The sequence below is a fragment of the Oryx dammah genome, unplaced genomic scaffold, assembly GCF_014754425.2.
Source record: "Oryx dammah isolate SB20612 unplaced genomic scaffold, SCBI_Odam_1.1 HiC_scaffold_4, whole genome shotgun sequence".
NCBI lineage: Eukaryota > Metazoa > Chordata > Mammalia > Artiodactyla > Bovidae > Oryx > Oryx dammah.
The window spans coordinates 80,877,918-80,899,915 of NW_024070188.1; the positions used below are offsets into that span (position 1 = coordinate 80,877,918).

The 21,998-nt window shown below is 46.9% G+C and overlaps 1 protein-coding gene across 2 annotated transcripts in view; it reads left to right on the forward strand.

Moving 5' to 3' along the window:
- ZDHHC14 (zinc finger DHHC-type palmitoyltransferase 14) overlaps positions 1-21,998 on the forward strand; it is a 293,643-nt gene that overhangs the window by 206,206 nt on the left and 65,439 nt on the right. For both annotated transcript variants that reach the window (XM_040238892.1, XM_040238893.1), the window contains exon 3: positions 10,658-10,816. In XM_040238892.1, the coding sequence (XP_040094826.1) occupies positions 10,658-10,816 (159 nt within the window). The remainder of the gene's footprint in view (positions 1-10,657; positions 10,817-21,998) is intronic.

A 21,998-nucleotide genomic window follows, 5' to 3' on the forward strand; every position in this document is an offset into this window, starting at 1 on the left:
TGAACTGAAGTACCTAATACATATTCAAATAGGTGAATAAATGAAACCAGCACTGAGTAGCACCTGAAGCTCATTCTTTGAGGCTACCCTTTCTGTCTTCTATGAAGTAGACAGAAAAAGTTTGCTTTGCCCAACTCTCTACAAATACTTCTATTGTGTTTTTCTCAATCTCTTGTTAAAGTCCTAAGTAGTCAAGTTCTCATGGGGCTAAGAAATGCCTATTAAGGTTCTCATCTGACAAATGTTCTTTTCTTGACAAAGTTCTCCTCGAAAGGAAATCCAGCCCACAAGCCTTCTGATGACCAAGTCTAGAAGAAGCCCCACTCCTGTGTGGTTTCTAAGTGTAATTACCTCCTGTAACTCAAAACCGCTTGCAGGGGAGGCAAGGTCAAGCCCGAGTCTCTTTATGAAATGTGGGTTTGCCCTTTACACTCATCATTTCCCCCTTCTTTGCCTGTCAGAGCTCACAATGTAAGCATTCCCACCACTTCTGACTTCTCATTTTATGCAGGTGAGGGGCTTGGCGTCCCTCCCTCTCAGAGTCAGAGAGCATGGCTCCTGCCCTGTTCAGTTCTGATCGCTGAGGACTTCCTAGACAGCCATGGTCCCCGCAGCCAGCTTTGCTGGCCCTGCTGTGCTCCTGAAAGCGGGATGCACCACCATCACCCGCACCTCCAGCAGGCAGGCCAGTCTCTTTTATGGAAGATGCCAGGTCCCCTTGCAGCTCCCCATCCCCAGGAATTTGTCGTAGATACCTTCATCCCTGCTTGGGAATTCCTTTCTAGATCTCTGCATCTTTAAATGACTCTTCTCCCTTTGAGGGCAAGTCTGTGGTCTCTTATGGTGGCCAGCCCCAGGCTCTTGCCATCTCCGTGCACATGGGCATGATGATTAATCCCCTCTCACCAGCCAGCAATCTGGTTTGTTTCCAAGGCTCTCAGTCCAGCCCCAAGGGGGTGCAGTTGTTTCCCGCTCCACCTTGGCATCCACTCGTCTGTCACAGCCTCACCCTATTTTTCCTAAGGTCCCCACCAGCTCCCGTCTCTTGCATCTCATTTCCTCTGCTGGTGTGCCACACGACACATCGGCTCCCTGCCCCGCACTGCAGAACAGGGGTGTCCTCGGATGGCAGGAGAGCTAAGCACGCTGGGGAAAGCCTGGGCTTCCTCTCCAGCATCTTTGCTGTGCTGATGCTCAGTCTCCCAAAGGGAACCCAGTATTTGGGTTTTCCTGAGAGCGGATGGCACACACTAAGGGATGCAGACATACTGTGCCCTCCTTCCATCCACTGGGCCCTCCTTGCTTTCAAACATAGGCGTGAGCTCAGCCCTTGGCCCTCTCACCTTCCCACACCTTCTGACATTACCTTCTTCCCCTGTGTCACTGTTGGACGTTTATCTCCAGCTTTGGCCCTTCCTCTGAGGTCCCGGTCTGTACCTGCCCGTATGGTGATTCCTCCCGCTTAATACCAGGAGGTGATCTCCCATCCTCACTGCACCTTCCCGCAAATCCTGAAGCTCATCCTGGTCACTTGTTTACCACATCCGTTAATAATTGATGTTCAGTTCAGTTCAGTCGCTCAGTCGTGTCCGACTCTGTGACCCCATGGACTGCAGCACACCAGGCTTCTCTGTCCATCACCAACTCCTGGAGCTTGCTCAAACTCATGTGCATTGAGTTGGTGATGCCATCCAACCATCTCATCCTCTGTTGTCCCCTTCTCCTCCTGTCTTCCATCTTTCCAAGCACCACGGTCTTTTTTAAGTCAGTTCTTCGCATCAAGCAGCCAAAGTATTGGAGTTTCAGCTTTAGCATCAGTCCTTCCAATGAACACCCAGGACTGATTTCCTTTAGGATTGACTGCTTTGATCTCCTTGCAAGGAGATAACTGATGTTACCATTTCAATATTTCTTTAATCCATTTATTTCTCTCCATCGTCACAGCACCACCATGCTGCAGAACGATTTCATCTCTAGCTTATATTTCAGATCCCTTCTAACTGGTCCTAAATCCATCTTGGTTCTCCCTCCCCCCACCCAATCCATCTTTGAAACTGCAGTCAGTGTGATATTTTTAATTCCTACACAGCACAGAACTCTCCTTGGCTTCTACGTTAGTGTTCTCTGTCTGGAGAAAAAGAACCAACAGGAGCTATAGATAACAGGAGTTATGGAAAAATAAATCCATAGATTTATTTTTAAGGAATTGGCTCATGCACTTGTGGGGGCTGGCAAGTTTGAAATTTGTTGGGTAAGCTGAAAAGTCGGGCAAGAGTTGTAGTCTTGAGTCCAAATTACTCTGGGCAGCAGGCTGGAAACCCAGAGGAAGTTTCTTCCATTGCCATCTCGAGGAGAATTTCTTCTGCGTTGGGGAACCTCCATCTTTGTTCTTAAGGCCTGCAACTGATTGGCTGAGGCCCACAATCCGCTTTACTCGAAGTCTACCAATTTAAATTCTCATCTCACCTAAAATTACCTGCAGAGTGATACCTAGACTGGTGTTTGATGAACATCTGGGCACAGAGCTTAGGCAAGCTGACGTGAAACTAACAATCAAGCTTCCTTGTGCATTTAGGCTGAAGGCCAACACCCCAAATCTGACTACAGGATTCTGAGCCGTCTAGCCCCGGCCTCCTCCCCTGGAACTGTCCCCTGGTTGTTCTAATCCTGGTCACACTGGCCTCCCTTGGATTCCAGATATACCACCTGCCTCCAGTCTCAGGACTAGAAACAAGTTACTTACTCTCTCACCCAAAATGCCCTGCTCCCACTCCCAGTGTGCATGCACGCTCATACACACATACATACATACACAACCAAGTAGCCCTGCGCCCCCCCCTCGCCCCCGCCCACTGCCCGACACACACACGTTGCCTAGGGAAGCCCAACTCAGTGGTCCAACCCTGGTTCCAATGCCACCTCTTCCAGGAAGAGGCCCCACACCAGGCAGCCCTCCCTGCTACTCTGACTCATCTGTGCATGACGGGCATTCAGTCATGTGATTATAATTCATATCTGCCTCCTCCACTAAACTGAAAGCTCTTTGAAGGCAGGGACCAGGTCTCCTTGACAGTCTGTATTGCCCACCAGGGTGCCTCCAACTCTCGTGGGTGTTGAGAGAGTGAGTGAACTCTCTGGAAAGCACACCTGGCCTTGGATGTCACATGTCTTCCGTTCCTTGCAGCACTCATTCCGGCGACGCAAGGCCTGCCCTTGCCTCTGGCCCCCCAGTGTCGGCTTCCCTTGTTCTCTTGGTCTAGCTTTGCAGACACTCTCTGCTCCTTCTTAGGATGAGCCCCCCTAAGGAGAGGACACCCCCTGACTGCCTGACATGTGGTTCAGCTTTGAAACTCTGCCTGCCTGAGCCTTAACTCAGGCATCAGCTTCAGTCCTTGAAGGCAAACATTTAAGACAAAGTAACTTACAAAGCTTTTATTTTTTTTTAACTTTTTATTTCGTTAAAAAGATAAATATTTTGGGGGTATAGCCGATTAACAAACCATGTTGTGGTAGTTTCAGGTGAACAGCGAAGGGACTCAGCCATACATTCCTGTATCCATTCTCCCCTCAAACCCCCTCCCGTCCAGGCTGGACTTGGCAAAGCTCTTAACTGGAGGAAGAGGACTGTCACCCTCCATGAACTCTCATATGCATTTTTGTATTTAAATATTTGTAGAAGCAAAGATGCTGCCACCCAAAATACCTGTTAGAAAAAGTCCACACTTTTACTCTCTTGAGTGGAAACCTGACCAACTATCTGTAGACAGACCAGCATTTCTTCTGCCTTTTCTCCCAAGCACTTAAAATAATAGAGATTGACTTGTCTGACATTGTCATTGTTAATATTTTTCTGTAAACTTGGAAGTTTACAAACTGTTAGCTAAGAGATTGCTTTAAATGGCTCTAAAAATAGCCATTTTGTGATAGACCAACCATTCCAAGGGTGGGTAGTTTGTGTCCCAGATGCTTCAGAGCGCCAACGAAATGAGCCTTATGAAAACTGCAGGTTCGTTAGATCCAACAGCTGTCCTCCAGCACGTGCAATTGGTACAGTCATGGAGGCTTGCGTATGAAGCAAATCATACGGTTCCTGTGACTGTATCCTAATGCAGAGATGCTTTATCTTCATTCTTTCCGGTCTGGCAGACAGGTTGTCAGCTAGTGAATGGTCTGTAAAACACCCGTACATCAGGGTATGATGCTGTTCTGCATCTTTTTGATAAAGGAAAAGAATCTTAATCTACATTTTTTTTGCAAATTGGGATTTTTTTTTTCCCATATGCATTTTTAAAAAGTGGAGTTTCAGGGACTGCCCTGGTGGTCCAGTGGTTAAGATTCCATGCTTCCCTTATAGGGGGCATGGGTTCAATCCCTAGTCAGAGAACTAGATCCCACATGCTGCACACTGTGGGCCAAAAGAAAAAAGTGGAGTTGTGTTACTTTTCATGGTGGATTTCAGCAACTTTTAAAGTTCATCCATTTTCCCCCTGAATTTGGGGTGGGATTAAATCAGACAGCAGACAAATGGGTTCTCAGCGTGTTAGCACTCTGATTCCTCCCAAGAAAAGATGACTTGCTTTTTGGAGAGTGGCTTTGAAATAGGCATATATTAACAAACAACTTACTTAAGACCTCTGGAAGCCCAGGATTTCTCTGTGAGTGAACAGCTTAGTGAGCAGGCCATTTTGTGTCCCTGAACACATCAGCCTCCCATCCCCACTCCCCAGCTCTCCTAATTCTTTGCCTGTAGGCTGACTGCAAGGTTAATACTAGACAGAAATTCTGTGACTGTTTCTGCCCCTGTGCCAACAACTCCCAGCCATTTGGAGGGGTGGTGGGGGCAAGGATTTTATGAAGCAGAAGACCATTTCAACCTTTTAAGTTTTTTTTCAAAATGCTAGTGTATAAAAACGTCCTTGAAAAATACTGACTCATATAAACTTGCAGAACTGTTAGAGGTTTTCCCCCCCAAATTCTAGTGTTCTTTACCCATTAGCTATTGCAGACTTTGACTATTCTTTTTCAACAGCTGCATTGTAAACCACAAAGAGCAGGTCTAAGAAGCAGAGGCACCACTGTGGTCAACAGCAAAAGCCAAAACCCAAACCACAGAGTAACTGAGGATTAGATCGGGAACTCCCCCACTGGGCCCTGAGATGCAGCCCCGGGTGTTTGCGATCCTTCCAGCTGAGGAGCAGATCTTGGCCAGCCACTGCAGCCAGTGTGAATGTCGAAGGGGCATGTATTTTGTCCTCAGGTGGGTGTTTGAAGCCTTGGGTTTCAAGGCTCCATTATCCCATCTGCCCTTTATTTGGGCATGCTAGGAAGCCATTGGTCTGGGGCAACAGTTGAATGTATTATGTGAAAGAAATGACAATTTGGAGGTACCCTGAAATACAATGAGAAGAACTAAAGAGCCTCTTGATGAAAGTGAAAGAGAAGAGTGAAAAAGTTGGCTTAAACTCAACATTCAGGAAACTAAGATCATGGCATTCAGTCCCATCACTTCATGGAAAATAGATGGGGAAAGAATGGAAACAGTGACAGACTTTATTTTGGAGGGCTCCAAAATCACTGCAGATGGTGACTGCAGCCATGAAATTAAAAGATGCTTACTCCTTGGAAGGAAAGCTATGACCAACCTAGACAGCATATTAAAAAGCAGAGACGTCATTTTGCCAACAAAGGTCTATCTAGTCAAAGCTATGGTTTTTCCAGTACTCATGTAGGGATACGAGAGTTGGACTATAAAGAAAGCTGAGCACCGAAGAATTGATGCTTTTGAACTGTGGTGTTGGAGAAAACTCTTGAGAGTCCCTTGGACAACAAGGAGATCCAACCAGTTCATCCTAAATGAAATCAGTCCTGAATATTCATTGGAAGGACTGATGCTGAAGCAGAAGCTCCAATATTTTGTCCACTTGATGCAAAGAACTGACTCACTGGAAAAGACCCTGATGCTGGGAAAGATTGAAGGGGATGACAGAGGATGAGATGGTTGGATGGCATCACCGACTCGATGAACATGAGTTTGAGGAAACTCCAGGAGTTGGTGATGGATGGGGAAGCCTGGCGTACTGAAGTCCATGTGGTCGCAAAGAGCTGGACATGAGAGACTGAACTGAACTGAACTGAGATACACAGCTACCCATGTTGCCTGCCCCTTCCAGGTGGCGATGACTAAATGGGTCTCTGGACCAGCAAAAGATGTAAGGAGGATATGTAAAGGGACTTCCCTGCTGGTCCAGTTGTTAAGAATCTGCCTTGCACTGCAGGGAATGTAGGTTTAATCCCTGGCTGGGGAACTATGATCCCACATGCCTCGGAGAAACTAAAGAGATCCTGCATGCCACAATTAAGACCTGAAGCAGTCAAATGTTTTTAGAAAGAGAGAGAGAGGACCAGTAAAGAGGAGCAACAGCCTCAAAAGGACCTTGAGAGAGGAGCTCCTGGGGCAGGGCGAGTCCCCAAGCTATGTGACTCTGACTGGTGGGCATGCAGGACCGGGAACATCGACCCCGTGCTTCCTGCATCCTTCCTCCAGACCGGCCAGGACAACCAGCCTTCCATTTGGCAGGCAGTTCCTGGGGACCTACTGTGTGCTGGACCCTCTGCAGGACAGCGGGAACACGAAAGCGGTCAGGCCTCGCCCCCCTCCCGGCACCACGTCTGAGGGAAGACTCCAAGATAAACCCTCATGGTCACCCCCCCGGAAGAGGGTCTCCCCTCAGGCCTGCGAACCTCTCCAGCTGTTAAGTTCCTGCAACATCCCCAGCTCCCAGCACCCGGCTGGCACCTACGAGCACGACACAGATCTGTTGGCTGGATAAACACGCAGTCAAGTGCAGTGAGAGCCCAAGGAAGCAAGTGCCCTCAGCACATTTGCACAGGAGAGGCTTGAAGTGGACCTTCTAGGATGAGGCCCATCCAGAGGACAGGACGGCCTGAGCAGAGAAGAGATGCTGGGAGCCTGAACAGCAGGGCCTGTTCCGGAGCCCAAGGAGGCCACAGCCCCGGACTCGGGTGAGATTATGCGGCAGGAAGAGAAGGACCAGCCCACACGACAACCTTGGTGCCTCACCAGAGGCTGGGGGGTCTCCATCGCCAGATGTGCACTTAGGAAGCACGCTCTGAAGGCTAGGAGGACAGCAGACCAGGGGTGGCCGGGGACTCACGGCTCATCAAAGAGTCCAGCAGGACCCCTTGCTCACCGCTGCTCACGTGACATCTCTGTTGTTTAAGGGTCCTCTATTGCCTCTGGTGCAGTAGTTTGCATATATTAAATAGGGAATCATTTATAATGGTAAACCTATTCAGCTTCCCAGGTGGCGCCAGTGTCTCCTGCCAATACAGCAGACTTTTGAAATGCAGGTTCCTTCCCTGGGTCGGGAAAACCCCCTGGAGAAGGGAATGACAGCCCACTTCAGTGTTCTTGCCTGGAGAATCCCATGGACAGAGAAGCCTGGAGGGCTACAGTCCATGGGCTAGCAAAGAGTCGGACACGACTAAAGAGATTCAGCACACTTGCTACTTAAAACTGGGTTTTTTTAGGAGTCATTCTAGTGTGAATAAGTGCTTCTTAAAATATTTTTCTTGGCAAAGCAGTTTTTAAACTTTTCTGGTTAAAGTAACACAAGTGTTATTGATTGGGTTATTGTTACTTTTAAACCTCTATCTGACTCTCTGGTTTTCCTAGTTTTCCATGTTTGCAAGAGCTAAAGAGATACAGTAGATTTCATAGCTGACATAAGGGTAGTCATATGTCACAATTAAAGTCATAATTAATTTAGACCTCAGTGGCATTCCGTTGGCACTGGAAGAGCTCTGACCTTATCTTCGATGTGTTCAAAGCCAGTTATTTTTACCCTGATGCTCTAGGAAGTACACAGCCCCGTTGCCTCTTTATTTTCTCATCACAGAATCAGTTGGGATGCCACCCTCTTCCCATTATACATGCTTTGGAAGCTGGTGCTTCTCTGGTGCCTGCTGAACCCTGTTGTTTCATGGAGCAGCCACCTGGGGTGCCAGGCAGGTGGGGGATATGCCAAGAGAGGGTGTCCTGCCTGGCAAGGCCACCCAGAGTCCTTGGTTGATAATAACAGTCCCGCTGTTTCATTATTCCAAGTAAAATGACTGTCCTCAGTGGAGAGGTAAAGTAGAAGGGCTGATCCTCACTCTCTCCCTGTCCCTGTTCCGTGCCATTTACCCGTTCACTATAAGAATTTAAAAAAAATTTTTTTATAAGAATTGTCTAAGATTCAAAGAGATCAAGGAGATCAAGCCAGTCAGTCCTAAAGAAAATCAGTCCTGAATATTCATTGGAAGTATTGATGCTGAAGCTCCAATACTTTGGCCACCTGATGCAAAGCAGTGACTCATTGGAAAAGACCTTGATGCTGGGAAAGATTGAAGGCGAGAGGAGAAGGGGACAACAGAGGATGAGATGGTTGGATGGCATCACCGACTCAATGGACATGAGTTTGGGTAAACTCTGGGAGTTGGTGATGGACAGGGAGGCCTGATGTGCTGCGGTTCATGGGGTCGCAAAGAGTCGGACACAACTGAGCGACTGAACTGAACTGAAGATGCAAAGAGCACAGTAAGGTCTTGGATAGTTCGGAGAGGGGGATTAAAAAGAAGATTGCGGTAAATGGGGCACCTCCTGAAATCATGACTTGTGAATTCTGTGAGTGAGAGCAGCCTGGAGGCACCGAGGGTGCCGCTCTGCAGAGACCGTTGGCTGTTCCTGGTCACCAGGTTCTCTGTGTGAAAATGCTTGGGGCGCTGACTGTGCTGTGTGAAGCGGCCCCCTCCTGCCCACAAAGTTTTTCTAGTTTTCTATGTTCTGTGAGTTTAGCTCTCTACCACGTACATGAGTGTATAGGGGTACAGAACAAAGAGGCCCGTGAGGTTCAGAGGCGCACGTGATGTGTGGATGGGCAGTGTTACAGGCATCCCGGAGCTAGATTCTCAAACTTCAAGATGTGTGACACCCTCCCCCCTGGTGGGGAGGGGTCACGGTGACCTCGGTAGCTATGGGCAGGACGGAGAGAGAGCTCACATCTCTGACAAGCTCTCAGTCAGTGTGGATTCTGTGTGGACCGCAGTGACCAGGCCCTGCAATGGAGGTTCTCAGCTTTGGCTGTAAATTTCCATACATGAGGAGCTCTTGAAACCTCTGATGGCAGGCTGCCCCCCTCCAAGGACATCAGAATATATATATATATCTGAGGGTGGGTCAGTAGCATCAGTAGTTTTGAAAGCTCTCCATGCAATTCCTGCCCAGGTTTAGTTTGTGGGGCAGGGGGTGTGGGAAAGCTGAGTGGATCGTGGGACTCCTTCCTATCACTTTGGAAATTTACCAAAAGTATATTGCAGCTGTCACTGTCTGACAGTTTCTGAGTTAAATGAACTGAGTTAGTGTTTCCATCTCTGTTTCTGAAGAACACTGTGAAGTTTTCCAAGATTCCTTCTACCCACCAGGCTCTGTTCCACCTGTTTATCAGCCGCGGAGTCTCAGCTGAAGCCCTCACGGATATTCTCACTCTTCTCCATTGACCTGTGGCCTCCTGTTTCCACTGCTAGCTGCCCTCAATTTTTTATGGCTGTGAGGGGTCTAGATGAAAAGAGTGTTTTATCTTCTTGTGGAGCAGGGGCTCTCAGCCCTACAGCACATTACAGTCACCAAGGGCAATTCTGATTTATTGGATCTGGGGCAGGTCTCTGTGCTAGGGGAGTTTGAGAAGCTTCCTGGGTGATTCTCATGTGAACTCGGGGAGGTTATAAGATTAAAAAAAACTTTAAAAAATAGTATTTTCTTCAACATTTTGAAAACTGGTTCTAAAAATATTAAAGATGCTGGTCAGACAATAAACTACAGAAATTATTTTTTTTAATGTACATTGAATGATATAGTTGGGGCTTTCCAGGTGGCGCTAAGTAGTAAAGAACCTGCCCGCTAATGCAGGTGGAGAAGGAAATGGCAACCCACTCCAGTACTCTTGCCTGGAGAATCCCAGGGACAGAGGAGCCTGGTGGGCTATAGTCCATGGGGTCGCAAAGAGTCGGAGACTTAGGGACTGAAAGTGTCCAACTCTTTGTGACCCCATGGACTATAGCCCATCAGGCACCTCTGTCCATGGAATTCTCCAGGCAAGAATACTGGAGTGGGTTGCCATTTCCTTCTCCAGGGAAGGGACTGAGCAACAACGTTAATTAGGACAATGCTAACTGGGGAAGGATTTTGGTGCACAAGTAACAGTATGGCCCAGTGAGGCAGTCACAGGGGCATAGTCATTCAGGGCCCCCAGTTTGTATCTCCAAAGTGACCTGGGATGGATGGGGGAAGAGTAGGTGTGGCTCAGAGGAGGCTCCCATCGGCTGGGCGGGGCCACATGTGCAGCACCCCATTGGCCAGAGCTTAGTCACGTGGTCTCTCCCTCGTGCCTGGATTCCCGATTGCAGTCCCAGGCTCCAAAGGAACGTAAAGGCTGTGGGAAGGCCGGCGCCCTTTGTCCTCCCGCATTTGTGTGTCAGGGGTCAGGTGCCTGTGGGCCTTGCACTTGGAAATGCGGACTCCAGGCCGCCTGGGGGCAGGATCCTGCAGAGTTCACCTGCTGTGTTAAGCGCCTGTGCTTTTTTTTTCTTTTCTCCACAGATATCGCAAACGGCACCAGTTCAGGGGGGTACCGCCCACCTCCCAGAACCAAAGAAGTTATCATCAATGGCCAGACTGTGAAACTTAAATATTGTTTCACCTGCAAGATTTTCCGGCCCCCTCGTGCCTCTCACTGTAGCCTTTGCGATAACTGCGTAGGTGAGTCAAAGCCAAAACTGCCTCTGTTCCATTTAAGGCTTGTGCTAAAATGTCTGCAGCTGATGGAGTAGCCTGATTTCCTTTGACCAGACCTTGTGCTTAAAGACAGCCAGCATGTGTGTCTCTTTAATCTTTCAAAACTAAGCAACTGGGTAATAGTTATTTCAGTCCTGTTGCCTCTGATCTGATCAACGGTCTGCCGCTGATTGCGTTCACCAAGCCTAGCATCGTGGGATATCTTTTTTCTTTTTACATCCTACAACACATCCCTATGACAGCACAATGCCCCAAGTCTTCTCCTCCCAGGGACCACACACGCCAGAGGCAGGGGTTCTTGTTCCCTGGAGGTTCCAGATCAGCAGACACTTGAAATAAAACCATGACACCCGTAGACCCTCTATTGCCGGAGGAGCTGGCCACGTGTGTAGCCGGATTCTCCCAGCTCTTCAGAAGGCATTCTGCTTGGGGAGCTGGAGGCCATGGAAGCCCAAGGAGAGGAAAAGGGGCAAAGGCCCAGAGACTGCTGGGCCCACAGTTATGTTGTTAGGAGGCCCCAGAGACCACCAAGACCTGCCCTCGCTGTCAGCTTGCTTCCTCCAGGACAGGCTAGGAAACGGGCCGAGGAAACACAGTGGAGCACAGAGGGCCTCAGCTGCAAGGCTTAGCCCTGCTGCTTGGCTGCCAGCACCGCAGCACAGCATTTGTGCCTCTATATGGGTCCCAGCCCCTGGGGACTACTTGGCAAGCTCATCCCATCACACCAAGAGATGTTACCCACACTTGCAGACCATTACTCTGCCCCAGGGATGGAGCGTCTCAGAGATGAGGTTGGCAAGGAGACGGTGGAAGCCCCAAGTGACAGGAAGGGTAATGAGAAAGGGACCACAGCTTTGCCATGTGGGGGAAGACCCACAGGGAAGACCTGTCCGCCTTTAACAGAAATAACCAGGGGGTTCCCTGGGAAAACAGGCATGGAAATCCTGTTAACCTCACACCTGAAAAGACAGAACACCTCAGAACACACCTGTTCCCCTTAGTAACACATTGTTGACTGCTAACATTTTCCGAGCCTATTAGAATTCATGGTCTCGATTCTTCTTCAGAAAAAAAAATTATATAATGTGTTTCCTGCTGTGCAATGCTTTTTTGTTTAGTGGCCTGAAATTTACTATAACTTTTAATCTACAGTTTGGTAGGAAGTCCATGTCTTCCCTCTCTGACCTTAGTTTTATTCACTTGGAAAAATTACTGTTAGCCTTTGCCTCCCCAGCAAAACATCGTGGATTTTGTTGTCTTTCTTGTGTAGTGAGAACCAGTTAAGAGCCTGAAATCTGGCACCCAATGACCTGGGTACAAATACTAGCTTCATGATTTAGGCATGCTACCTCAACTCTGTATGCCTTGATTTTCTCATCTTTATGATGAGGTCAGTAGCAGTGCCTACCTCTCGGGACGATTGAGAGAGCAGATGAGTTGAAGTGTGCAAACCGCTCAGCGTGGCTTTTGGTAAATTCTCTGTGGTTGTTAGCTGCTACTCTGTCACTACTACTGCTCCCTTGACACTTCTGATTGGCTTTCTCTGACCAGTGTCTGGGTCTCCTGTAGCCCTCTGCAGGTGTGATGACCAAACCCGTCCCTGATCCTCTATGTGAGGACACACACCAGGGTTTACAAGGTCATGAGACAGCCTTTGTGTGATTTCTGATACCCTTCCGGGTGACTCCAACCCCAGTGACCATCCCATGCCCATCTTGAGGACACTCAAGCCAAAGCAGCCCGGTGGCTTAAATATCTTCAGGGAAACAATCCATAGGGATTCCTTTCTTGGGTTGTAATTTTGAGATTACATGATGGAATATTATATGACAGGATAATATGTAACTTACACTCTTTCACCTAAAAATCTTCTTTTATTTTGCATATCTTCTCCTGGAGGTCTAATGACTTGTTCCAGTTGGCATTTACAGGGAGGGAGTAGTTATCTACAGACCTGAAGCGTTTACGGGACATCTCTTTATTTTTTTTTAATCATTTATAAATGTGTTTCCCCATTGCTAGATAACTGGCTGTTTCTATTTGTTCATCTATATTCCGTCTGTAGGGTAGATGCCTAATTATGATAAAACGTTCCTTTCTGTCTCATAGTGTTTTAAAATTCTCTTCAATTATATCATAAAACACTTTCTGAAAGTTCATCAAATTCTCTCGTTTGTTCCCTCCACCGTAGGTTTAAGAACCCTGATGTATTAGATGTAAAATCCTCTTACCAGAATTATTCATCTAGTTAATGGTATACTTCTATGGTGGTTTAGTTGCTAAATCATGTCCAACTCTTGCGACCCCATGGACAGTAGCTTGACAAACTCCTCTGTCCATGGGATTCTCCAGGCAAGAATACTGGAATGGGTTGCCATTTCCTTCTCCAGGGGATCTTCCCAATCCAGGAATCGAACCCAGTCTCCAGCATTGCAGGCAGATTCTTTACCAACTGAGCTACTAGAAACTCCCAGTGAGACAATAAGAGCCATCAGTCCGTAGTGTCCAGGAGCCCTTCTGATAGGTTCTGAGCAACCTTTCTGGTAACTCCAAGTCAGCATGGTAACCAGCATGGTAACCAGAACTCCACAAGCAAGCCTGATGTTGTCCTGTAATGGGAGGATGTGGAGCCGCAAAGGGACAGAAGAGGAAGGGGGAAGGTTTGGGTGGGCTCAGAGGAGAGAACTAGACAAGGAGCACATTGCCAGTATCTGCCTCTAAGCTTCGTTTGACGGTCCTTGGGCTGAAAGTGGGCAAACTGTAATCAGGGCCCCGCTCTGTGGGGGACAGGTGAGGGGAATAGCACACAGCTGATGGAAAGTAAATGTACTTGCTGCACTCAGGGAACAACCACACAGCGACTCAGACCTACATCGTTTTGGCTTTCGAGTTCATTACACTACATTTGGGCCTTGGGTGTGACCCATTAGCTGACCAACAAATTGGACCTTGTCCATTTGGGAAAATAGACTGGAAAGCAGTTGTCTCCAACGGAGAAGTATAATTGCAGAGTTTGCCACTACTTTATTTTTAGATGGCAAGTTTTTATTGAATTCTACTTTTTGCAGCCAGGGGAAAAAAGTACAATGATGTGCTGAAAGCCAGCATTCAAACATGTGGCTTCCCTTCCATGGTAATGAATGGGCTCAGGTTGGTCCTTCCTAGGCATGCAAATCAATGTCACTTTGTACTGGTAGAGGAAAGAGGAAAATGCAGCTTCCCGAAGTGTATTTTTCTTTGTTAAGTAAGTTTGGAATGAGAGCAAAGTCGTAGGGGCTCTGTAGTTTGAGTCGAGGGCTGAGGGAAAAGCTTTTGGGGGAGCACACTCTGTTGCTAACATAGAACAGGTTAGCAGAGCCAGGGGGTTGGGACACGGCTCTAAGGACAGATGCCCAGGACTAGGTCCTGGTCGTGCCCTTGGATAATATTGGAACCTGGGCAGGTTACCCTCAACTGTTTCCACATCTGTAAGATGGGATGATCCCAGTACTGCCTTGTAGGTTTCTTCTAAGGATGAAGCGAGACAGTGCCCAGTACGTACCGACCTGGTGCATGCTGAGGACTCACAAAGAGCCTGCCAGTGAAGTGTTGTTACCGTGCGTGATGGGAGCAGGCCTGCCACACAGTGCTCCCAGGTAACTGTAGAATGAGATTGTCATCACAGAGCGATGGGAGCCTCCTTGTTTTCCTGTAATCTGGGAGGCTTTCTATGAGCTGCAGCTGCAGGAATGAATACATTCTCTCTCTCTCTCTCTCTCTGACTTTGTCTCTTTTTATCTCTGTTTCTCTCCTGTTGTTTCTTTGTATTGCCATCAAATTGCTTCTGCACATTTGAAACAGAATGTTTGGGTCGTTTGTTTTATCCAGGCAATTTTTGATGATATAAAACATTTTTATACAACTGACAGCTGGGGCTAAGGGGTCATCTCTATTTGCTCAGACCCCTAGGAGCCCTCAGGTCATTTAAAGGAGAAGAACAGATGGAGTTGGAAAGCAAAAACTGCCCTGGGGAGGTCTTCTCAGACTCACTCTGTACGTTCCAGCCCCAAGTGAGCCCCCTCCACCTCCCCACCACCCCCGTCGACCAGGGTGGATCCTTTCAGGGAAGTCTGCCCTTTGGTGGACTCTGGGCCAGTGTCGGAGTAGCCAGCAGCTTCCCCTGGAATTGGGTATTTTTTTCATAACACAACCTAAACCTGTAATAAAAAAGGACTGACTTGAAAGTAATTTATTCACACACTGTGAACTAAATTAAGTTTGCCAAACACCGGGAAGGACCATTGCAAGCGTTTGCAAGCCTGCTCTACGAGAGCCTGTCTGATTTTGACCAGCTCAACATGAAAGCAGCAGAACCTGGATCCCCAACTTTCCACCTCCTCTGGGCAGAGGGGAGCCCGTCTTTCTCTGAGACGCCACATCTGGAGGTGCTGTGGGGGCAGAGGAGGTGGTGCAGGAAGCCCTCGTGTCGTCAGCCCTGCAGGCCCTGGAGGCCCCTTTTTCTCCCTTCCCCTTCTGTCCCTTCTGGTGTGGATAGCATAGAGAGCCTCCAGACACCCTCTGCTGGGGCTCGTGCCCAGCAATTTTTGTTTTGGAAGAGTTTAATTGTTCTCGCTTTTTTTTTTTTTTTTTTGAAGGTTTTTTTTGGTGTGGACCATTTTAAAAGTCTTATTGAGTTTGTTACAATATTTCTTCTTTTTTTTTGGCCTTTCTACCAAGAGACAGATGGAGTCCCATCTTCCAGACCAAATATGGAACCCGCACCCCCCACCCTGGAAGGCAGTCTTAACCAGTGGACCACCAGGGAAGCGCCTTAATGGCCATCTTTAAATGCTCGCTCTTTCTCCCCTGGGCTCTCTACTCTGCTCTCCCTTCTGCCCTGCAGTGTCCCCTCCTGTCCGACCAGATGCTTCGCCTGTGATGCGGATCTCTGAGCCGGAACTGCAGATGTCTGCTCTGCACACTCTGCTGAGCCCAGTCACTGCTTCACAGCTGTACTCAATGTTAGCAGGTCTGGTATATTTGAGATCTAGAATCCTAGCTACCTTCTGGAGTAGGGCAGCACTCTGGAACTTCTTTTTAACTATTTGGGTATGCTGAGAGGGTATTCATTTTCCGTAGGAAAACAGATCATTTGAAGAGAATGCAGCAGGCTAGCATTTTCATCTTCTTAGGGACCAAAAGAACCCAGGGATTTATGGTGCCCCTCCTGGTTTCCAGTATCCTTGCTTTTTACTGACACGTAATGAGCTTCTATGCATCAGGCACTATACTAGTATCTAGAAGCTTCAAAATAAAATACAGTCCCCAAGAATCACTATTAAGAACAGACCAAAGAGAATTCAGCACAGAAGGTATTGTGTTTATCATATTACATGGATCAAAAAGAGTAATTTTACATGCATGAAGAGGTTATTTAAAAATTCAGTCATCAGTGTATATACATCAAAAAATATTGCATCAACATACCTAAAGTAAACATTGTTAGAAAATGCAAGGAAAGTTTGGTATAAACATCATGCTAGTGAGAAACAATACCTCTGGTTTTGTTGGCTCAGGTAAGCAAAATAAAAATAAGAAAACAAAAGGTATCAATATACAGTTAATAAATACATGTTAACTGTTTTGGCAAAGTATGCTGACATTTTTTAACAGATTGTGGAGCATTTGCAAAATCAGAGTAGCTGCACAAAAATCCCTAACCTCCTAAAAGCTACTAGGTACTTCACAGTGTGTCATCTAATGACACAATAGAAATCAACCACAAAAAATATGAATACACAAACCTAGCCAATTGTAATGGTTTTTTCAGGAGTGATTTTTATTTATTTACCTGACTGCACTGAGTCTTGGTTGTGACAAGTGGGATCTTTTGTTGTAGCGTGCAGGTTCTGTAGTTTAAGCACACGGGCTCGGTTGCCCCCATGACATGTGGGATCTTAGTTCCCCAACCAGGAATCGAACCCACATTCCCTGCATTGCAAGGCAGGTTCTGAACCACTGGACCGCCAGGGAAGTCCCGAATTGCAGTGTTTTTTTTTTTAAGAACCTTTTCATTAGCTCGTGGGTGACAGAGATTCCAAAATGGCAAGGGTAGAATAGTTGGAAAGCGACAATAAAAACAATGCAAAATACAACTCCATGAGAAGGAATGGTTTGGAAAGCTATCAGGTAGCTTGTTGAAATGAAGTTGGAGGCTGCAGAACCAGGCGTGGCAGCCCAGAGGAGCCAGGGGAGGCTGGGTGGCTGAGCGCAGCGAGTCACACCTGCGATAGGATGGTCCCAGGAGGCACAGGCTCTACAAGCAGGACGTCTGTGGAGCCACCACTGATTCTGACTCTGCTGCTGCCATCGACTTGGAGCTGCGACTTGTGTCTGCAGCGAGCGTGGGCTCTGGAGGCAGAGATAGGGGTGGGAGGGAGCGCCTGGACCTGATTCATTTCCACACTCGGGTGACCAGTGAGGTAGCTGCTCCACCCTCCCAGGGGTGGGGCCCACCTCCCATCTATTCTGGGATTCTCTAGAAACAGGAAGTTTACTTGGATGTTGGATGGCCAATGAAATGAAAAGTTTAGAAAAGTCTAATACAAAACAAAACTGGATTTAGAAGCCAGTAAAGGAACAAAGCGGCCATCTCAAGAAGACAGAAAAAAAGAATAGCAAAACAAACTTTAGAAAAACAGGAAGGAAACCATTAATGACCTAGAGAACAGAAAAATAAAAACAGTACCAGATCTAGTTCTTTGGCAAATAAACAGCCAAAAGATAGACTTCTGGTATGATTGAAAGAGGGAAAGCAATGAAGTGGAAATAACAGATTCAAATGAGACATTCTCTCCACAAACTTAGGTATAAATTAAATGCAGTTTGAGGCAGAAAACAAGGTAAAACATGTCCAGTTTGATTACCAATACCATTTTGGAAAAAGTTATTGTTTAGTCAGTCAGTCGTGTCCGACTCTTTGCAATCCCATGAACTGCAGCACACCAGGCTTCCCTGTCCTTCACCGTCTCCCGGAGTTTGCTCAGACTCATGTCCGTTGAGTCGATGGTGCCATCCAGCCATCTCGTCTCCTCCTCCTGCCTGATTATTGGAAACTGTAAAATCTTTACAGTTCACTTTGGGGCTGCCCCTAAGCTTTCTGTAGGGGCACATGGGTTATGTTCTGTTCCTGAGGGTTTCCTGTCCCTTTGTGTTAACCTTTATTTCAGTTTCTTTTTTCCCTAGGGTCTGGAGTTTTATCCTTTTTGGTTTAAGCAACAGGTCCTGTAACTAAAAAGTGTAGCAAGCAACCTAATTAGTGCTTTCTTTAAAAAATTGGGTGATAATTGTTTTACAATGTTGTGTTGATTTCTGCTGTACAACAGTGCGAATCAGTCATAATTGTATATGTATGTACATATCCCCTGCCTTTTGAGCCCCCTTCCCTCCTCCATCCCACCCCTCTATGTCATTCACAGAGTGTGAGGCTGGGCTCCCTCTGTTCTATAGCAGCTTCCCACTAGCTGTCTATTTTACACGTGACAGTGTTTATATGTTAATGCTACTTTCTCAATTCGGCCTACCCTCTTCTTCCCCCACTGTGCCCACAAGTCCATTCTCTACGCCTGCATCTCTATTCCTGCCCTGCAAATCGAGTCATCAGTACCATTTTTCTAGAGTCCATATATATGCATTAATGGTATTTATTTTTCTCTTTCTGACTTACTTCACTCTGTATAACAGGCTCTAAGTTCATCCCCCTTAATTAGTACTTTTGGATTCAAGTCATTAATCATGTTTTCACCCTCTCCCATCCACTGACCTCTCTGGAGAGCTTCGTTTGCCACTAATTGTTTCTCTAACTCTTAACTTGAAATGAATAAATATAGATGTGAGATCTTTTAGCTGAAAACAAACTAGGAGGTTTTTCTTTTCACAGATAATCTATTGCAGTGTACCAAGGGTTTAATGAAACTTGCAAAATGACAGATAACTTCAAGGCATATTACCATCATTGTCATGTAACTCACACTGTGTACGAGTGTAGAGAAACCGGAATCCATTTCATGGCCGTGGGGAAGACTGCCGTTTGTTCATAAAAGGTCTTATTCATTGGTTAGACGGAAACGCAGAGCCAGATGTAGCCAGCTCTAAACAATGTAAATGAAACTTTGGGGTGTGTATTTTTGGTATTAACTTATTCCTGGTTTTCTTATGAGCAACTCGTGTCCTTCTCAGAAAGTGAGGAGCTTTAATTAAGTCACTTATTATCAATGATTCATTGTTACAGCTCAAGTGACAGATGGCAGAATTCCAAGTAACCTTCCTAACTCACTTGACCATAAGATGACATTCTTTCCTGGAAGACTTTTCATCTCCTCTTATGTCAGATGAAGACTGTTCCTGGTTGTCAGTACGTTGGGTTTTTCCTGTCTCTTCCAACCAGTTCACATTTCCTGTGTTTCCCTGTTGGTTCCCATCTTGTGGGAGCCAGCAGCTCTTCTGTTGGCTCCTCCATAACCTCTTCCTGGCCTTCCCCCCGTTCTTCTCTTGGCTCCCCTCATCCTCCATGGAGTCTTCCTACTGTAGCTGGAGACGCTTTTTGTTGCATCCAGACAAGCTGGTCCCTTCTCTGGCCACCTCATTCTCGACATGCCTTGCCCGCAATAGGACCCGCTGTATTCTGCCACCAAGAGTTTCTTCCAAAAAAATTAAAATTGAGAAAGCATAGAGGTACGTTTGAGGCAATAACCAAAATAAAATAAAATTCTACAAAGTCTCTTAGCTTTCAGAAGAAGTTCCTTCATAACATGTTTGTTAAGGATGTAAGAATATGTAAGTAGATGTAAATTCCTCAAGATGGAGCACCCGGGCCTGGGGAGTAGAAGGAGGAGGGGATTGTACGCATGGGCAAGGTTGAGAGCCGTGGGAACAGACTCTCGCTGCCTCGCCCTGGGTTCCACCACTGAGGTTAGGCCACCTGGGTGTTCTGGGAATTGCTCGTCTCTTGCAAGATCAGCGGCCAACAGTAAGGCCTCCCATGGGAGGTATGGCTGACTTGCAACCTTGAAAAACCAGTATTAGTAAAATATCTACCATCTTTTGAGGCCTATTGGAAGCCGTGCTTTGTACGTATAATTTCACAGAGGAAAATTCATCAGTGTTAGTATTTCTTCTCTAACTCACCTTAGGGCCATAGTCCTCTGGGTGTCTGAGGTGGACACTAACAGGGTCTGACAACATGTGTAGAAGTCCACCAAGCTCAGTGGCCGGAGCAGGGCCCAGGGGTGGATGTTGAGAGTCAAGAGGCGGAATCAGGTCATGTCTTCAGAAGGCTTTGTAAAGCAAGCATTTGCAACTAATCCAAAAAGATTTCTTCATTGGCTGCCATATGTAAGTAGAATGCAAAGAAGTGTAAAGTGGGCTTCCTGCCCTTGATGAGTCTTCTGCCAACTCACAACAGGTGAACTAACACCCTAAAGAAATATCTGAAGGAATTCCCTGGTGGCCTCGTGGTTAGGATTCCGGGCTTTCACTCTCGTGGCCCAGGTTCAATCCCAGCTCGGAAACTGAGATCCCACACAGTGTGCCCCCCCCCAAAAAAAAGAAGGAAAGAAAAAATTGACCAGGTTGTAGCACACAGGATATCTAATCTGACTTTAGGAGGGTGAAATGGGAGGAAAGGCTGGAAGAATTCAGGGGCAGCCACCCTGAACCTCTTGGATATCTGTGGAGAAAGAGGGTCTAGACTGGGCTCCTGTGTGCCAGGCTTGGGCAGGGCCCTGAGACAGTCTGATCTCACACATCAATGTAAAGCGGAGAGGCAGGATTGCAGAGATGTCTTAGCTGACTCTTGGCCAGTGATGCAGTATAGCAAACACCCTCCAGAATCCCAGTGGCTTTGAACCAGCAGCATTTCTTTTCCTCACGTGTCTGTAGGTCAGCTCTGGGTTTAGCTCCGGGCATTGCTCAGGTTCATCTTCTCAGATTTGATTCTGGGACCCTGGTGGAAGGGCCTGCATCTGCCAGGCATGTTTTCCTCATGGGGAGTCACTGGACTACATGATGGGGGAGCAAATAAGCAATATCTCTTGCAGCTTCTGCTTCCAGTACATCTGCCAAGCCTCTGTTAGCCTAACAAGGCACGTGACTGTGACCATCAATGGGGCAGGGAAGGAAATGGCCCCTCAGGAAGGGGAGCAGTGCGTATTTGCTGAAATTACCCAGTCTGTCACGTGCAGGGAGACTTGAAGGCCAAAGATCAATTACCTCCTAAGCAGCAGTTGTGTGTCTTAATTCATCTCTTTAAAGCAGACGGTGCCTTCCAGTAGATGCCCAACAATCAGTTGTTTACTTGAGTTGCCTAGACTTGAAACTGGCCTCCAGCAACAGATTTGGGAGTTAGGGAGGTTAAGGATGAAGCATACTTTACCAGCCCTGAAGTTTCTTCTTCCAAGATATTTGTGGAAGCAGCTGATCCAGCTGCTCTCGGTTGGGTGTTAAACAATAAATGTTTCACCAAATTCCACCCACTGTTTGTGGGAGTTGGGCAGGACTGAACTGTTAAAAGGCTGGAGAATGAATAGTGAAAAATAACCTGTGTGCCTTAGTTTTGAAAGCTTAATACATGTTTGGACATTGTTTTTAAAAAGCTATACAAATAATTTGGTTTGTTGGAACAGATTAAGTTTTATTTTTTAAAGGTTGAAAATATTTTAAATAAAGGACTAATTGAAATTTGAAGTAAAGGAAGAAGAATCATTTACTTAAGAACCTAGTACCTTGTTGTTCTTCAGTTGGTAAGTCATGTCCAACTCTTCGCAACCCCATGGACTATAGCATGCCAGGCTCCTCTGTCCTCCACCGTCTCCCAGAATTTGCTCAAGTTCATGTCCATTTAGTCGGTGATGCTGTCTAACCATCTCATCCTCTGCCGCCACCTTCTCCCTTTGCCTTCAATCTTTCCCAGCACCAGGGTCTTTTTCAATGAGTCGACTCTTTGCATCAGGTGGCCAAAGTATTGGGGCTTCAGCTTCAGCATTAGCCCTTCCAATGAATATTTAGGATTGGTTTTCTTTAGGATTGACAAGTTTCATCTCCTTGCAGTCCAAGGGACTCTCAAGAGTCTTCTCCAGCACCACAATTCAAAAGCATCAATTCTTCAGCA